Source organism: Schistocerca americana, chromosome 1 (assembly GCF_021461395.2).
Source record: "Schistocerca americana isolate TAMUIC-IGC-003095 chromosome 1, iqSchAmer2.1, whole genome shotgun sequence".
Taxonomy (NCBI): Eukaryota; Metazoa; Arthropoda; class Insecta; order Orthoptera; family Acrididae; genus Schistocerca; species Schistocerca americana.
The window spans coordinates 838040251-838059524 of record NC_060119.1 but is presented as its reverse complement, the minus strand read 5'-3'; the positions used below and the strand labels follow the sequence as shown (position 1 = coordinate 838059524).

Genomic DNA, 19274 nt, shown 5'->3' with positions numbered 1-19274 from the left:
AAGTTACAATATCTACGGATGTAATTAACATTTTACAATGCAACAAACGGCATGGATTACGTATTTGTTCATATGTTCAGATGTGCTAACAAAACTAACATGGTTCCATTCAAAAAAACGTAGGTTTGTATTAAAAAACATGCTTCGGTGCATTTTTGTATGGTTTGTATTAACCAATTACACTAGCCCCTCTCCTCACGGTCGGTCTGTGGAATCGATTCGTCAGTATTTGATGTGGTTTACGAAATATATCCAGCGGTAATGTTAGGTGACTCACCCTGTATATACAGGGTGGTCCATTAATAGTGACCGGGCGAAATATCTCACGAAATAAGCATAAAACAAAAAAAACTACAAAGAACGAAAATCGTCTAGCTTGAAGGGGGAAACCAGATGACGCTATGGTTGGCTCGCTAGATGGTGCTGCCATAGGTCAAACGGAGATCAACTGCGTTTTTCAAAATAGGAAACCCCATTTTTTATTACATATTCGTGTAGTACGTAAAGAAATGTGAATGTTTTGGTTGGACCACTTTTTTCGCTTTGTGAAAGATGGCGCTGTAATAATCACAAACGTATAAATACGTGGTATCACGTAACATTCCGTCAGTGCGGACGGTATTTAATTCGTGATACATTACCCGTGTTAAAATGGACCGTTTACCAATTGCGGAAAAGGTCGATATCGTGTTGATGTAGGGCTATTGTGATCAAAATGCCCAACGGGCGTGTGCTGCTCGGTATCCTGGACATCATCCAAGTGTCCGGACCGTTCACCGGATAGTTACGTTATTTAAGGAAACAAAAAGTGTTCAGCCACATGTGAAACGTCAACCACGACCCGCAACAAATGATGCCCAAGTAGGTGTTTTATCTGCTGTCGCGGCTAATCCGCACATCAGTAGCAGACAAATTGCGCGAGAATCGGGAATCTAAAAAACATCGGTGTTGAGAAAGCTACATAAACATCGATTGCACCCGTACCATATTTCTATGCACCAGGAATTGCATGGGGACGACTTTGAACGTCGTGTACAGTTCTGCCACTGGGCACAAGAGAAATTACGGGACTATGACAGATGTTTTGCACGTGTTCTATTTATCGACGAAGCGTCCTTCACCAACAGCGGTAACGTAAACCGGCATAATATGCGCTACTGGGCAACGGAAAATCCACGATGGCTGCCACAAGTGGAACATCAGCGAACTTGGCGGGTTAATGTATTGTGCGGCATTATGGGAGGAAGGATAATTGGTCCCCATTTTATCGATGGCAATCTAAGTGGTGCAATGTATTCTGATTACCTACGTAATGTTCAACCGATGTTACTACAAGATGTTTCACTGCATGACAGAATGGCGATGTACTTCCAACATGATGGATGTCTGGCACATAGCTCGAATTCGGTTGAAGCGGTATTGAATTGCATATTTCGTGACAGGGGTATTGGTCGTCGAAGCACCATACCATGGCCCGCACGTTCACCGAATCTGACGTCCCCCGATTTCTTTCCGTGGCGAAAGTTGAAGGATATTTGCTATCGTGATCCATCGACAACGCCTGACAACATGCGTCAGCACATTGTCAATGCATGTCCAAACATTACGGAAGGTGAACTACTCGCTGTTGAGAGGAATGTCGTTACACGTATTGCCAAATGCACTGACGTTGACGGACTCCATTTTGAGCATTTATTGCATTAATTTGGTATTTACAGGTAATCACGCTGTAACAGCATGCGTTCTCAGAAATGATAAGTTCACAAAGGTACATGTATCACATCGGAACAACCGAAATAAAATGTTCAAACGTATCTACGTTCTGTATTTTAATTTTAAAAAAACCTACCTGTTACCAACTGTTCGTCTAAAATTGTGAATCATATGTTTGTGACTATTACAGCGCCATCTATCACAAAGCGAAAAATGTGGCCCAACTAAAACATTCATATTTCTTTATGTACTACATGAATACGTAATAAAAAATGGGGATTCCTATTTTAAAAATAGGCAGTTGATATCCGTTTGACCTATGGCAGCGCCATCTAGCGGGCCAACCATTGCGCCATCTGCTTTCCGCCTTCAAGCTAGACGGGTTTCGTTCTTGGTCGTTGTTTCGTTTGACGCTTATTTCGTGAGATATTTGCCCCACTCACGATCAGTGGACCACCCTGTATATATACGCCTGAAAATCAAAATGAGTAAACCCAAGCAAAGGTAATTATGTATGTACGTATGTATGTATGTATGTATGTATGTATGTATGTAATTCACTTTAACATTGTCAGCCTTAAAATCCAGAAGATAATAACAACAGGGTAGTTGATAAAAAAAATGGTTCAAATGGCTCTGAGCACTATGGGACTCAACTGCTGAGGTCATTAGTCCCCTAGAACTTAGAACTAGTTAAACTTAACTAACCTAAGGACATCACAAACATCCATGCCCGAGGCAGGATTCGAACCTGCGACCGTAGCGGTCTTGCGGTTCCAGACTGCAGCGCCTTTAACCGCACGGCCACTTCGGCCGGCGGTAGTTGATAAAGAAAGAGCGGATTTGTAGTCTAAATAAAAAAGAAACAAAACGACGCTGGTATTTATGGTTTGATCAAAGGCCTGCGAGTTTGAAGTAAAGAGTCTGCGTGCATTGTTGACCCTCAGGAGATACCTAAAATCGAAAATGGATGGCATCAGTCGATACTACATTAAATTTAGCGGAGGTTATACCTAACCACAATGGAATAACCTTAAATTTAACCTTATGGTGCTAACTGGAACTATAAGATAGATTTTTGGAGGTTTCTTTCACTCTTTATGGCTTTACAAAAATAGTAATATTAGCAAATTCCATATATTATAGGGATAATCCTCCAAGAAAAGTGTTTAGTTTTCGGGTATCAAAGGCAGACGTTAACAGGTTGAACCGCTTTTATTTCATGCTGCACTCAGTTTTAAAAAATCGGTTCTCGAGAAAAAGTATAGGGAATACTTTTATACGTATTATTAGTTCAGTTTGCATAAAAACAACATGTTATTACATAATTTTGATGTCGCTGTACACATATCTGAAGTTAGATTTTCAAAATTCAAAATAGCTAATCCAATATGGCGGACCGAAAATTATGTTTACAGCAGTTTCAATCAAAATTTGATCAAAAAAGTGTTTTCGTTACGTTTAGTCTGCAATTACAGAACTGTATATCGACCCTTCCTCCAACTCGAATTGGTCCTGGAGAGCAATTCCCTCTTTCTTCTTGACGAGGAAAGACGATCTGGCTGAGCTGGATAAACTGCGTTCGGCGAATATGTTTGCATGCATACTGAAACATATATCATTTTGTGAATGTGTGTCAAGCCACGACAAGTTTTCTACCTGAGCCGGGCGTGCGTCTCCGGCTGCGAGCGCCACACTGCGGCCGTGACTGCTTCGAACAATGGGCGTTAGAAAGCGTTGTAAAACACGGATTAAAAAACTTTTCGTCCCAACGTCCTAGACACATATACCTTTCAAAAAATACAATAAAAGAAAAACAGAATTTTCGACCACTTTGAATGAGAGCCATGTCTTGATAACACATTCATTCGTTTCATTCCTGTACACTTCATCCAAAACACAGAAGTGTTCAAAGCAAAGAGATCTCTAGCATAAGTTACAAGTTAGAAACCGTGCACTTTCACATAATGAACAAAGCATGTTACCAATGTCACAGCAGTATTTCAAAAACGTGTTGTTCGCTCCTCTATACAGCACTTCGTGCTCTGGGCATTAGGCTTCAACCGTCGGACTGAGCGAGTGAAAACTATCCGTGCCCTTGAAATTTAAAAGCTGTACAGTCGAAAGAACATAAACGCGTGCTATCAGAATTATGGTCCAGATTTTCGGGCGGGATCGAGCTCTGGGGTGCTTTTTTCCCCTTACAAAATGAGGCCGAGTGGGTAATGTCTCGTTATAAGAGGTAGCCGAGCACCACGACCGCTGTCGGAGACTAAACCGTAGTTTCGGATTTTCCAGTAATCGGTCGACACTTCGTTGTGCTTCCTTCTCTAGAGGCAGGGAGCAACAAGTCACCCACACTGCGAGGAGCGCACCCATCAGTTCCCGTAGTTCCAGAGAGAGACCTCGTAACACTCCGTACAGCGTCGCCTGGACTTAGTTATACATTTATCTGCGTACTTACCTGTAGAGACCAACTACTCTGCCGAATTTGCGTTTCATGTTTCAAACAACGATAGGCTTGATTGTTTAATTAAGTACTTAGTTATTCTGCTCACTCGCGCAATAGCTAATGTTTTCTGACGCTGCTGAGTCTGATGTATTGTGTTTCCCAATAGTGGTGTGCATCGCCACTTATACGCCATATTTGAAATTCATAATGTTGTACAAAACGTGCACTACCGTCTGGTACTTTCTGACCTCAAAGGATTCATCAATAACTTCATTGTCTTTATAAAATAATTAAATATCATAAATAATAATAACATTTGCTGCCTTAACCTGGTTCAAAATGGTTCAAATGGCTCTGAGCACTATGGACTCAACATCCGTGGTCATAAGTCCCCTAGAACTTAGAACTACTTAAACCTAACTAACCTAAGGACATCACACACATCCATGCCCGAGGCAGGATTCGAACCTGCGACCGTAGCAGTCGCGCGGTTCCTGACTGAGCGCCTAGAACCGCTAGACCACCGCGGCCGGCCCTTAACCTGGTTATAACATTATCTCTACCCAAATGTCAGATTTATCCTTTGCCAGGTCACGTATCATCTTCTCAATTCGTCGATCACCAATGCGTTTTTACAATGAATGCTCCACTAATGTGTAATTTTTGAACTGGCCACGAATTCTGAAATGCACTAACACATCGGAATATGCCTGTCAAGTCAAATACTGTCACGGTTTGACCGCAGTTCGCTCTGGAATTTACACTTGAGCCCGCTAGTGGCTGCTAAAAAGTGTAACTTATCTATCTGTGAAGTACTGTTTGCCATTGCCTTCTGCACCCTCACGTCGTTGGCCACTGCTGATTCTTCTTCGTTTTAGGGGCAGTTTCTCACCCCAAGGGAAAGAGCGTATCAACTCCTCTGGCCTCTTTGACGAGACCATTGGCAGAGCGAGGGTGACCACATACCTGACGTGTTCGGCTGCGTAACTCGCATAAAGTATTGTGGTCAGAGCATACTAGAGACTTTTCCATGACGTCAGTTTCTTATCCTGCAAGTGTGAAACGGGAAAAAAAATTTCCCAGATCTTTTGCGAGGAGGCAGTATTTTTCAGAGTAGTGATAACAGAGAAACAATGAGGTTAGCTGCAATCTGCGTGTAACGTTGAAACGGAACTTTCTAGGGGCGCGAAATCTGTACGTCGCCGGACTGCCGTCGTGGGTATGGGATGCCAGCATGGGGCGAGGGCGACTTTCGGAAGTGTTTATTATTATCGAATTCGATGGTTAGTTATCCGCAGTAGACGATAAATTATTCTGCTAATACCTAAACCGTACAAGAATTACCAAGTGCGTTGCTGCGAGCACTGAAAAATTATGATTAATCGTTTTCCGTTTTTTTTTTTTTTTTTTTTTTTTTTTTTTTTTTTTTTTTAGTAGAGCGTTGTGTGTGCGCGCTTGATCTCTAGCCAGAGGCCTTATATCAGGTCGAGTAGCCAATAGTTAGCTCTAGTTCGATGAAACATGCGGACTTGCTGATGTCTCATTGAAGCAAATAAATACATCTGTGATTTAAGGGTGAATCTACATTATTATATTTTGTTTACCTTTATTTACGTTTGTGGGGATTTTCGCGAAAATTGTGAGAAACTAGGTGAAGGCGCGTATTGATTGTTAGCACTTATATTTCCGAAAGCAGTTGGATTGATGCAAGGTATTATTATAGTGACACGCAATTCACTCGAAGTTACTGCCAAAAACTGTTAATGTGGATCGTTCGAAACAGTCAGACGTGGGCATTGCAGCTGGACGTCGACGCATCAGGATACACCACGAAACTTCTGCTCGTTCACTCAGCGTCTTCCGCAGGGTGATTCTGTGAGGATGTAGCGAACTGTCAGTGACGTGGAGAAGGGTAAATGTATCAATTTGAAGTAAGGGACCCTGTCCGGAACGACCGAGTCGAAAGTTATAAATTTTTGATACCTCTTACAGTGGAATCCATCTACCGATTATCAGAGACGTATTACCGATGTTCCTGGGACAAATCCCACTTGTTATACGTTAGCGGATGTGGTTCCAGTGTGATAGTGCCCCACCTCACTTTGGGCTGAGGGTTCGTGAACATGTGGATATGAAGGTCCCTGAAAGGTGGAAAGGCGGAGAGATTCTGTTTCGTGGCCAACATGTTCACCCCACTTGATTTCTTCTTGTGGGGACATATGAAAAGTCTTGTGAATCAAGTGCCTGTCGAGAGTGCGGAGGATCTACTGGCAAGAATACTCGTTGCCTACGGCACTGTCCAAACGCCGCCAGGGATATTAAAAGGGACTCGTCAGAACTTCGTTTTAACAAGACATGCCTGCGTTGACCCTAGGGGACACCATACTGAACAACTGTTGTAAATGTAGCACCTAGTGAAACTTCTGCAGGTAAATGAAATTCTTTGCTATTGTACCAGAGAATTGGGACTTTCGCCTCTTTGATGCCAAGGTACGCGCGCCGTTAGTAGTCCACCAAGAAGCGAGACTTCCTGTGGGTGGTGGGGAGAATTAAGCAGGAATTCTCCATTTCATGATCAACGTTCGAAAGTTGGAGTCCTAAGTTTTAGCGGCGAGGCAGAACTTGAGTAGAAGTTCGCTTCTGTTTCTCGACTCGGTGGTTTCCGGACTAGACTCCCTTACCTCACATTGATTTACCCTACAAACGTTTTTTATTCCGGTCTTTGATCACAATACAAATCTTTTGACGATAACCGGTTTCAGTCAGTAATAACCATCCTCAGATCATTTCTACACCATGTCCTAAAGTGATAAGGCCGTAATGGCATCAGTTGCAAAAATGACTGTGTGGAAGATGTGGCCTATTCTTCACCTTATTCTAGATCTATGTGACGATGCTGTGCTGGGTATATTTATATGTTTTAACGATGCAATTACGGCCCTATCACTTGAGGACATGGTGTAGACAAGATCTGAGGATGGTCATTACTGACTGAAACCGGTCATCATCAAAACAATTGATACTGTGATCAAAGACTGGAATAAAAATCATTGGACAGTATTGGATCACTGTTCATATACGCGACTATGTCGCATCTGGTGATTTACCCTCCTTCGTCATCCCAGAAAGTCTGAAGTATGATCACGTAAACCTCTTGTATATCTGTGTCTCCTTCGCAGAAGATATCGCCCGATTGTCTGTCCGTTGATAACAACTTGACAGCAATGAGGATCGATACGCTATTGGCAACGAATAATTGCGTAGCTCTAAGGGACGCCATAATACACTCCTGGAAATGGAAAAAAGAACACATTGACACCGGTGTCTCAGACGCACCATACTTGCTCCGGACACTGCGAGAGGGCTGTACAAGCAATGATCACACGCACGGCACAGCGGACACACCAGGAACCGCGGTGTTGGCCGTCGAATGGCGCTAGCTGCGCAGCATTTGTGCACCGCCACCGTCAGTGTCAGCCAGTTTGCCGTGGCATACGGAGCTCCATCGCAGTCTTTAACACTGATAGCATGCCGCGACAGCGTGGACGTGAACCGTATGTGCAGTTGACGGACTTTGAGCGAGAGCGTATAGTGGGCATGCGGGAGGCCGGGTGGACGTACCGCCGAATTGCTCAACACGTGGGGCGTGAGGTCTCCACAGTACATCGATGTTGTCGCCAGTGGTCGGCGGAAGGTGCACGTGCCCGTCGACCTGGGACCGGACCGCAGCGACGCACGGATGCACGCCAAGACCGTAGGATCCTACGCAGTGCCGTAGGGGACAGCACCGCCACTTCCCAGCAAATTAGGGACACTGTTGCTCCTGGGGTATCGGCGAGGACCATTCGCAACCGTCTCCATGAAGCTCGGCTACGGTCCCGCACACCGTTAGGCCGTCTTCCGCTCACGCCGCAACATCGTGCAGCCCGCCTCCAGTGGTGTCGCGACAGGCGTGAATGGAGGGATGAATGGAGACGTGTCGTCTTCAGCGATGAGAGTCGCTTCTGCCTTGGTGCCAATGATGGTCGTATGCGTGTTTGGCGCCGTGCAGGTGAGCGCCACAATCAGGACTGCATACGACCGAGGCACACAGGGCCAACACCCGGCATCATGGTGTGGGGAGCGATCTCCTACACCGGCCGTACACCACTGGTGATCGTCGAGGGGACACTGAATAGTGCACGGTACATCCAAACCGTCATCGAACCCATCGTTCTACCATTCCTAGACCGGCAAGGGAACTTGCTGTTCCAACAGGACAATGCACGTCCGCATGTATCCCGTGCCACCCAACGTGCTCTAGAAGGTGTAAGTCAACTACCCTGGCCAGCAAGATCTCCGGATCTGTCCCCCATTGAGCATGTTTGGGACTCGATGAAGCGTCGTCTCACGCGGTCTGCACGTCCAGCACGAACGCTGGTCTAACTGAGGCGCCAGGTGGAAATGGCATGGCAAGCCGTTCCACAGGACTACATCCAGCATCTCTACGATCGTCTCCATGGGAGAATAGCAGCTTGCATTGCTGCGAAAGGTGGATATACACTGTACTAGTGCCGACATTGTGCATGCTCTGTTGCCTGTGTCTATGTGCCTGTGGTTCTGTCAGTGTGATCATGTGATGTATCTGACCCCAGGAAAGTGTCAATAAAGTTTCCCCTTCCTGGGACAATGAATTCACGGTGTTCTTATTTCAATTTCCAGGAGTGTATTTTCTTTCGTTAACTGCCGCAGTGCAATGTGTACCACACTTGATTACAAGCACTGTGAATTAAGCACACAATTGAAAAAGAATATAACACACTCTCAAAATATGTATGTCTTTCCCCATACGTCATCATCATCAGAGTGATTGCTGATTAAACTATATAATTGAGACTACGATACCGTACTACGAACAACTTTCACCGCACGCCCCACCAGCACACAGAAGCCAAGCATTCGTGTCAGGCTGTTCTGGAATCTCTGTTCTCAGAACTGGCCACTCAGAGTCCAGAGAAGTCGTGGGTACATCGTCAGAGACTATAAGCGTAAGTTATAGTGGCTTTCAGAGTGTAAAACGGAAATGAGTCCGGTATTCTACATAGAGAGAGACATGAACGTTACGTAGAGAATTGTAAAATAGTATGCTGATGACATTTTATTTTGGTATATAAACTTATTTCGACTTTATTGCCTTCATCCATACATGTTCTGATGTTGTAGATGGACAGATGTCAACTCTGAGAGAGCAATGGATTTATTATTGCTGTCTGTAGTTCAGCAATATTTTAAAGCTTTAAAACATTGTTTGAATTTCCGCTTCGCAGCTACCTTTCAATCTAGAAAATAGAATGTGTATGTTACTACAAGGATTTAAATTACTGTTCGCTGTATGGGTACTTGCTTGGCATCTTCCAGATTCACAGAGAAGTACATAGTTGTAGTTTCTCGCAGAATCTTCTTTTCTGCTGTGTGTCTCTTTTGTTCTTTTGTATCTCGCAGTAATATTTTCTGTTGCACCTTCCAGCCACGGTAATTTTGGTACATGCTCTGAGCTGTCTGATTCTCTTGCGGACACACCGTTAATGAAACGACGACTACAACCGCGACAATATTTTACCATCAGCTGTATTCCTCTTCAATGCCATGCTCCTAGCTTTCAGTATAGTTGCGTGTTGCTTTGGATTCGGAAAGGAGAACTTCTTTTCAGCAACAGAGTTGCTACATGTGAAGTTACAACAAACGACAGAACAATTACAGTTACCCTTCCTAGATCCTGAAGCTCTAAATTCAGTCATCTTTAGATTAGCACGCTGCTTGCTGCGTAACCATTTACTCCCTGAAGACTGTCACAAGGCTATCCGCTAGAGTTCGCACGCTCTCTATACGAGAGCAGAAACGCACTTCCCCGTTGTTTCTTGCGATCGACCACGCATACAGCGCGTGGTCACGATACAGTATGTATCGCCAAGTTATCCTATATTGCACAACGTTACAGCAGATCTTGGCGTAAGGCGAAATAACCAAAAACATTATACGCTCTCGTAGATCAAAGTGAGGCAGAGGTAGTTTTATAAGGCGCTTTTACAAGTGCAGCTCCTGCAGTTCATCCATCTCCTATCCCACCACCTCAACTCTTGTATATCCGCTATTTATACCTCACTCGACCTAGACAAAGACTACGATAGTGTATGGCATCTATTTTTCAATCTCCAGACATATGCACTTTCAATTAACTATGTCTTATTTCATCCTTCCGATCTGCTCGCCCATCCTTTTGTCGCGTTAACAACACCAATTTCTGTACCTTCCATCCCACTGCAGACGTGACCAAAGGCCCCATCCTCTCTGCTCTTCTTTATCTCCTCTACACTGCTGATACGCCCACCACCTCCACCAGTCAACCTCCTTCAGTATGCTAATGACACTACTTCCCTCGGCCTCTACCCTACACTCCAGAAATCCCAATGATCCTTCCAAATCCATCTCAATCAGTTCCTCTAGGTCAACCCCTCCAAACCCCAGGCCACAATTATCTAACGAACTATCCGCACCTTCCATTTTCATGACCTCTACCTTACCGTTTACAAGCATCCTAACCAGGTAACTGACACATTAAAATATGTTGGACTAACCCTCAACAGGCAGCTAACGTGGAAACGTCACATACTAACCATTCGACAGAAAGCTATTACTCTAAAACTACTAATCCTAATTACAGGCTGAACTTTGGGATTACACACCTACATTTTTCTCACCTAAAAAACCCTTATGTGACCTATCCTGTGCTATGCAGATGTTGCATAGAAGTCTGTCGCACCAAAGTTCTGTAACTCCCTCCAAATCCTCGAACACCATGTAGTGCATTGCCTATACTATCTGCAAACTAGATTCCAATAACCTTCTAGTCTCTCTTCTGATCGTCAACCCTGGTACTTCGCTGCGCTTTCACAAGCCGAACCCTACACCATCCCTACACCTACACAAGCTCCCTATCCTACTATCCTACACACTGAGGCCTGCCCCGATAGTACTCCCACTCCACATCTATGCTCCTCTTCCCTCCTTCCTCTCCACCCATCCCCATTCCTTTCCTCTTGTAACCACTACCGTAGTCACACACTATAGTACTCCTGACCCTCTGTCTCTCCCACCACCTGTATTTCCCACTATCCACTTCATCTCCAACCTATGACCTCCGTAGTTTTCGTACCTAAAAGATACCTATAGTTTTGCCCACTCCCCTGAACCCTATGAAAAATATTCTCAACTTCTCACCCAACGCAGGTCTTTTAAGATATTGCAGTTCCTATGTTATCCTGAATTATGATGCAAAGTTCCTTTGGACATGCATGAACGTCCAAAGGAACAGGCACTGCGGGGATTACAGCCGTATGAAGTAAGTTAAATGTATTCGCTATTGTGAATATGGACAACCATCAGAGTGGAATGACTACAATGAAAATTTGTGCCGGACCGGGACGCAAACTCGGATTTCCCGCTTACCGCGAGCGGTCGCCTTACCATTTGGCCTGGCTCAAACTGCCATATGTCGTCAACAATGCATCTACAACCTGTACTCTTAGATAGATTAGGCTTATTCCCGTACAGATGAGACATTTTACTTGAAAGTCGCCTGCTTGATATCGGCGGATAAGTACGCTATTGCAGTGCCTGTGTTATTCCGAATTTTCGTCGTAATAAGAATATTGTGGCGCTAAGAGCCCAACACCTGCCCATATGTGCCGAGGGGGATGAAATAACAATAAAGGAAAAAAGAAGTGCAGCAGTACCGAGTATTCATTCGGGTCCTCCGTTAAACGTTTCCTTGTTAATTAGGACGTCAAGTAACTTTTTTTCCTCGCCTTCTATATTCGACCCGGCCAAGAATACCATCATAAAGACCGGGAGAGCGGTGTGCTGCCCCCACGCCCCTCCTATCTGCATCCTCCTCTGAGGATGACGCGGCGGTCGGATGGTCCCGATAGGCCACTCGTGGCCTGAAGACGGAGTGCTTCTTGTACGACTGGGTGGATTCTTGCAACAGACAAAACTGAGAGTCCGCGCTACGCGACGGAATCTACATCTACATGATTACTCTGCAATTCACATTTAAGTGCTTGGCAGAGGGTTCATCGAACCACAATCATACTATCTCCCTACCATTCCACTCCCGAACAGCGCGCGGGAAAAACGAACACCTAAACCTTTCTGTTCGAGCTCTGGTTTCTCTTATTTTATTTTGATGATCATTCCTACCCATGTATGTTGGGCTCAACAAAATATTTTCGCATTCGGAAGACAACGTTGGTGACTGAAATTTCGTAAATAGATCTCGCCGCGACGAAAAACGTCTTTGCTTTAATGACTTCCTTCCCAACTCGCGTATCATATCTGCCACACTCTCTCCCCTATTACGTGATAATACAAAACGAGCTGCCCTTTTTTGCACCCTTTCGATGTCCTCCGTCAATCCCACCTGGTAAGGATCCCACCCCGCGTAGCAATATTCTAACAGAGTACGAACGAGTGTAGTGTAAGCTGTCTCTTTAGTGGACTTGTTGCATCTTCTAAGTGTCCTGCCAATGAAACGCAACCTTTGGCTCGCCTTCCCTACAATGTTATCTATGTGGTCTTTCCAACTGAAGTTGTTCGTAATTTTAACACCCAGGTACTTAGTTGAATTGACAGCCTTGAGAATTGTACTATTTATCGAGTAATCGAATTCCAACGGATTTCTTTTGGAACTCGTGTGGATCACTTCACACTTTTCGTTATTTAGCGTCAACTGCCACGTGACACACCATACAGCAATCTTTTCTAAATCGCTTTGCTACTGATACTGGTCTTCGGATGACCTTACTAGACGGTAAATTACAGCATTATCTGCGAACAACCTAAGAGACCTGCTCAGATTGTCACCCAGGTCATTTATATAGATCAGGAACAGCAGAGGTCCCAGGACGCTTCCCTGGGGAACAGCTGATATCACTTCAGTTTTACTCGATGATTTGCTGTCTATTACTACGAACTGCGACCTTCCTGACAGGAAATCACGAATCCAGCCACACAACTGAGACGATACCCCATAGACCCGCAGGTTGATTAGAAGTCGCTTGTGAGGAACGGTGTCAAAAGCTTTGCGGAAATCTAGAAATACGGAATCAACTTGAGATCCCCTGTCGATAGCGGCCATCACTTCGTGCGAATAAAGAGCTAGCTGCGTTGTACAAGAACGATGTTTTCTGAAACCATGCTGATTACGTATCGATAGATCGTTCCCTTCGAGGTGATTCATAATGTTTGAATACAGTATATGCTCCAAAACCCTACTGCAAACCGACGTCAATAACATAGGTCTGTAGTTCGGTGGATTACTCCTACTACCCTTCTTAAACACTGGTGCGACCTGCGCTATTTTCCAATCTGCAGGTACAGATCTATCGGTGAGCGAGCGGTTGTATATGATTGCTAAGTAGGGAGCTTCAAAATGGTTCAAATGGCTCTGAGCACTATGGGACTCAACTGCTGTGGTCATAAGTCCCCTAGAACTTAGAACTACTTAAACCTAACTAACCTAAGGACAGCACACAACACCCAGCCATCACGAGGCAGAGAAAATCCCTGACCCCGCCGGGAATCGAACCCGGGAACCCGGGCGTGGGAAGCGAGAACGCTACCGCACGACCACGAGATGCGGGCTAGGGAGCTTCGAGAACGGGGCGAAGAACGTTTTGTTTTCTGCTAATGGCAGTCCAAACAGTTAAATTTGAGGTACTCGTAACTGTATTTTTTTGACACTGAGTCGGCTGACGGTAATCCTTCGCGCTGCAGGTTCCTGCCGCAGCAGCGGCGCAACGTGCGCTTCCTGGTGGAGGGCCAGCGGCAGACGCACGAGCTGTACTCGCGGCTGGCGGCGGCCCACGGGCAGGACGAGGGGGACCTGCTGGGCGCCTTCCTGGCAGAGGGCGCGCGCCGCCGCCTCGACGCCCAGCCCGGCCACCACTTCTACTCGGACGAGCAGCGCAACTTCCTCATGGCCGACATGTTCGGCGCCGGCCTCGACACCACGCTCACCACTCTGCGCTGGTTCCTGCTCATGATGGCCGCGCACCCAGACGAGCAGGTCAGCACCCACGCATCCGCACTTCTTCTTCCTTGAGCGTACTACGGGTAGTCAAAGTTTATCGTCACCTCGAAAAATTAAAATCGCGCACTTAATTTCTTGTTTGGTTGCAGCCCTTCCTTCATAATCCCGACAACACTGTAGCGTAGTACGCCGCAAGAGGACCCAAAAAACTAGGTAGAAATTTATTTTGATTTATTCAACCTGGCAAGATTAGGGTTACCAAGTACCCTCTCGCATCTAACCAGGCATCCTGTATATTCTACAACGTGTGGCAAATAAAAGTGGACCGGACGAGTGGATACGATTTTTAAATCATCTGTGGCAGCGTTACCGGAGTAGGAAAATACCGACAGTTACTTCCAACAGGATGGAGCAACTGCCCATACAGCTGAACCTGGAGCACATTTACACTGTTCGATGACATTTCGGGATTGCAGTCGGTTCGTGTTGACTTCTTGCCACGATATTTCGGCTGGCAAGAAGGTGAGAGTCCGTCACTGGAGACTGCAAGCTCCCGGAGTCAACGTTATAGCAAAAAATTGGCGCGAAAACGCATGCGCATTGTCCTCCGTCACAGGAGCGTCCTCTATCGAAATCCGCGCTCTCTGTAGCTATTGTTCTATCTGTGGCGCGCAGGTGCATGCGCATGCGTAAAGGTGGAAACTAAATGTCCGCCCTCTGTCGGAATGCGCTCCCTCGTCGCTAAAAACAGGCGTCAGATTTCGCCAGACATGTCATTATGAATAAATTTCTTCTCTATGAGGAACGTAGAGAAGTCACCGGGTCCCAAGACTTGTCCAGTTGAAAACCGGCAGAACTTAAACCGAAAGTTTTCTGGCGATATGTAGACACTTTTGTGGTATGGCCCCATGGTGAAGAAGAACTGTCACGGTTCTTACAACATCTGAATGCAGTCCACGAGAACATCCAGTTTACGATGGAAATAGGGAAGGATGGTTGCTTGCCGTTTTTGGACGTCTTGGTTACTAAGAGAGCGGATGGGTCATTAGGACTTTCTGTCTACCGTAAGCCAACACATACAGACCTTTACCTGCGAGCGTCGAGTTGTCATCATCCTGCACAAACTACCGGCGTCCTTAGAACGTTGGCGCACCAGGATCATGTTGTTTCTGATGGAGACAGCCTTACAAAGGAGCTGGAACATTTAGAGTCGGTGTTTAGAGGTAATGGTTACTCTCCACATCAGATTAGAACGGCGCTAAGAAGGAAGAAACGTAACCACCCACAAAATCAAGAATAAGGAGCTATTCAAATCCAGGGCGTTCCTTCCATACGTCGGCAACCTTTCATCTAAAATAGGCAGAATCCTAAGGAAACATCAAGTTAAAGTAATCTTCCGGCCACCGGCGAAGATTACTGCCCTTCTCGGTTCAGTGAAGGACGATCTGGGTCTGCGGAAGGCCGGGATCTATAAAATTCCTTGCCAATGTGGCAAAGCTTACATCGGTCAGACGACCCGCACAGTACACGAAAGGTGCGTTGAACACGAACGCCACACTCGCCTTTCGCAGCCCAGTAAGTCGGCCGTAGCTGAGCACTGTATTACTACAGGACACGCTACTGATTTTTCTGCCACGAAAATCTTGGCCCCAACGAAAACTTTCTGGGATTCCGTAATTAAAGAATCTGTGGAGATACGCCTAGCGCTAAATTTTCTAAATCGTGATGGCGGTTTTCAACTGAAAAAGGTTTGGGACCAGGTGATCTCTCTCTAATTTCCTCTGAGAGAAGACATTTTATTCATAATGTCTGGCGACATCTGACGCCTGTTTTTAGCGACGCAGGCGCGCATTCCGACAGAGGACGCACATGTAGTTTTCACCTTTACGTATGCGCATGCACCTGCGCGCCACAGATAGAACAATAGCTCCAGAGGGCGCGGATTTCGATAGAGGACGCTCCTGTGATGGAGGCCAATGCGCATGCGTTTTCGTGCCAATTTTTTGCTATAAAGTTGACTCCGGGAACTAGCAGGCTCCAGTGACGGACTCTCACCTTCTTGCCAGCCGAAATATCGTGGCAAGAAGTCAACATGATCCGGCTGCAATCCCGAAATCTCATCGAACATTCAATACGCCGGGAAAACTTCAAGAATCACATTTACACAGCCTTCACGCCTGACAGGGGTTGTCAGCAGAGGTCAGTCTGGTCGCGGCCCTAGCTGGCCACCCAGGTCACCTGATCTGTCAGTGTGCGACTACTTTGTGTGGGGAGCCCTCAAGTCTAAGGTGTATCGCAGTAACCCACTTGGTCTTAAAGAACGCCTGCAGAACATTTCGGATGAAACTGCAGTAGTTCTAGCAATCCAGCTTTTATCCGCCTTGCTGACCAGGGACTAGAAGTGCCAAGAGATGGTTGGTGGTCACATTCAACATCTGCTACAGACATATTAGTATGAATTTTCTTTCTTCTGCTGTGTTTCTTTGTACCCTGTAACTCTGTTCTCCACGCCATTTTCATTTGCCCCACCCTAAATGTTACATTGAGCAGGGTATAGGTTCCGCCTTTTTGCATACACACTGATTTTTTTCCAAACATGTTTCAGCACCTCTGTAATATCATCAGTGCATTTTTGTTTATTCAAACCTGTAAAAATTGAATATATTTTAGGATGTAAATGATCCAACAAAGTTTTTCTTGTTACCGTGATTTAACAAAACGTTTTGTAAAAATCAAGGGATGTCTTAACTCGCCGATGAATTCACGTTTGCATCGTTTGCTTTGCAGATGACGAGATATCAATGCAGGAGATCGTACAGGTGGTCTTGCAAAACGATATAATGTAAAATCACGGTAAGAAGCAAAACGGACAAAAACATTCTTGACGCCTCTCGTCGTTAGATCAGTTACAACCAAAAATATGTCCACTTTTAATAGTTTTCAATAAACCAAATCCCACTGATGAAGCCACAGAGATTCTGAAACATATTTGGGCTAAAAGTAAAAACAGTGTGTCTGCAAAAAGGCAGAACCTGTACCCTACAATTTAACTGTAAACACGGAAAGAAAGGCAAGAGCTGCAGATCCAAAAGATGAATACTGTATTGAGAATACCGTTTTATTCGTTAGATTTAATACAGAACTAGCTTAGTAGTCAGTGTTACCCGAGTGCTTATTTTTTCCAATCTTGTACACTACTGGCCATTAAAATAGCTACACCAAGAAGAAATGCAGATGATAAACGGATATTCATTCGACAAATATATTATACTAGAACAAACACGTGATTACATTGTCACGCAATTTGGGTTCATACATCCTGAGAAAACAGTACCCAGAACAACCACCTATGGCCGTAATAACGGCCATGATACGCCTGGGCATTGAGTCAAACAGAGCTTGGATCGCGTGTACAGGTACAGCTGCCCGTGCAGCTTCAACACGATACCACAGTTCATCAAGAGTAGTGACTGGTGTATTGTGACGAGCCAGTTGCTCGACCACCGTTGACCAGACGTTTTCAATTGGTGAAGATCAGGAGAATGTGCTGGCCAGGGCAGCAGTCGAACATTTTCTGTATCCAGAAAGGCCCTTACAGGACCTGCAACATGCGGTCGTGCATTATCATGCTGAAATGTAGGGTTTCGCAGGAATCGAATGAAAGGTAAAGCCACGGGTAGTAACACATCTGAAATGTAACGTCCACTGTTCAAAGTGCCGTCAATGCGAACAAGAGGTGACCGAGACGTGTAAACAATGGCACCCCATACCATGACGCCGGGTGATACGCCAGTATGGCGATGACGAATACACGCTTCCAATGTGCGTTCACCGCGATGTCGGCAAACACGGATGCGAACATCATGATGCTGTAAACAGAACCTGGATTCATCCGAGAAAATGACTTTTGTCATTTGTTCACCCAGGTTCGTCGTTGAGTACACCATCGCAGGTGCTCCTGTCTGTGATGCAGCGTCAGGGGTAACCGCAGCCATGGTCTCCGAGCTGATAGTCCATGCTGCTGCAAACGTCTTCGAACTGTTCGTGCAGATGGTTGTTGTCTTACAAACGTCCCGATCTGTTGACTCAGGGATCGAGACGTGGCTGCACGATCCGTTACAGCCATGCGGATAACATTCCTGTCATCTCGACTGCTGGTGATACGAGGCCGTTGGGATCGAGCACGGCTTCCGTAATACCCTCGTGAAACCACCGATTCCATATTCTGCTAACAGTCATTGGATCTCGACCAACGCGAGCAGCAATGTCGCGACACGATAAACCGCAATCACGATAGCCTACAATCCGACCTTTATTAAAGTCGGAAACGTGATGGTACGCATTTCTCCTCCTTACACGAGCCGTCACACCAACGTTTCACCAGGCAACGCCGGTCAACTGCTGTTTGTGTATGAGAAATCGGTTGGAAACTTTCCTCACGTCAGCACGTTGTAGGTGTCGCCAACCTTGTGTGAATGGCCTGAAAAATTAATCATTTGCATATCACAGCATCTTCTTCCTGTCGCGTCTGAAGCACGTCATCTTCGTGCTGTAGCAATTTTAATGGCCAGTAGTGTATTAATTCATCTCGTCCTCCCTCCTTTCTCTGCCCACCTTCTCTTCCCCTCACTCTGTCCGTATCCTCCTCCTCCTGCTCTCTGTAATCCTACTCCTATTTCAAGAAAGTACTCCATTCCATTGTGGCAAAGTGCTCCAACAAGTTTCGAATTATTCCAGAGTAAAAACAGTCTTTGTTGCGAAATTATTTAGTACCAATGACGCGTTTTCCCCTTGGGGCAGCATCAGATTGAAGTAGCATGATATAAAACCCATCAAGCCATATAAAATGGAAAATGGAACCCAGAAGTAGCTGGATATGTTTTTATGACGGCTGGATTTCACATCCAGCTACTGTTGTGTCCATTTTCCATTTTATATGGGGTACATATCCAGTTATTTTACACCATCTGATGATGCCCCGAAGGAATTAAACGTGTAATTAACATTAAATAATTTCGCAACCATGACTGTTTTTATTCT

The 19274-nt window shown here is 45.4% G+C and overlaps 1 protein-coding gene across 1 annotated transcript in view; it reads left to right on the top strand.

The window, feature by feature from the left end:
- LOC124546658 (cytochrome P450 306a1) overlaps positions 1-19274 on the top strand; it is a 382827-nt gene that overhangs the window by 339818 nt on the left and 23735 nt on the right. Inside the window, exon 5 of the mRNA XM_047125053.1 lies at positions 13979-14270. Coding sequence (XP_046981009.1) covers positions 13979-14270 — 292 coding nt within the window. The remainder of the gene's footprint in view (positions 1-13978; positions 14271-19274) is intronic.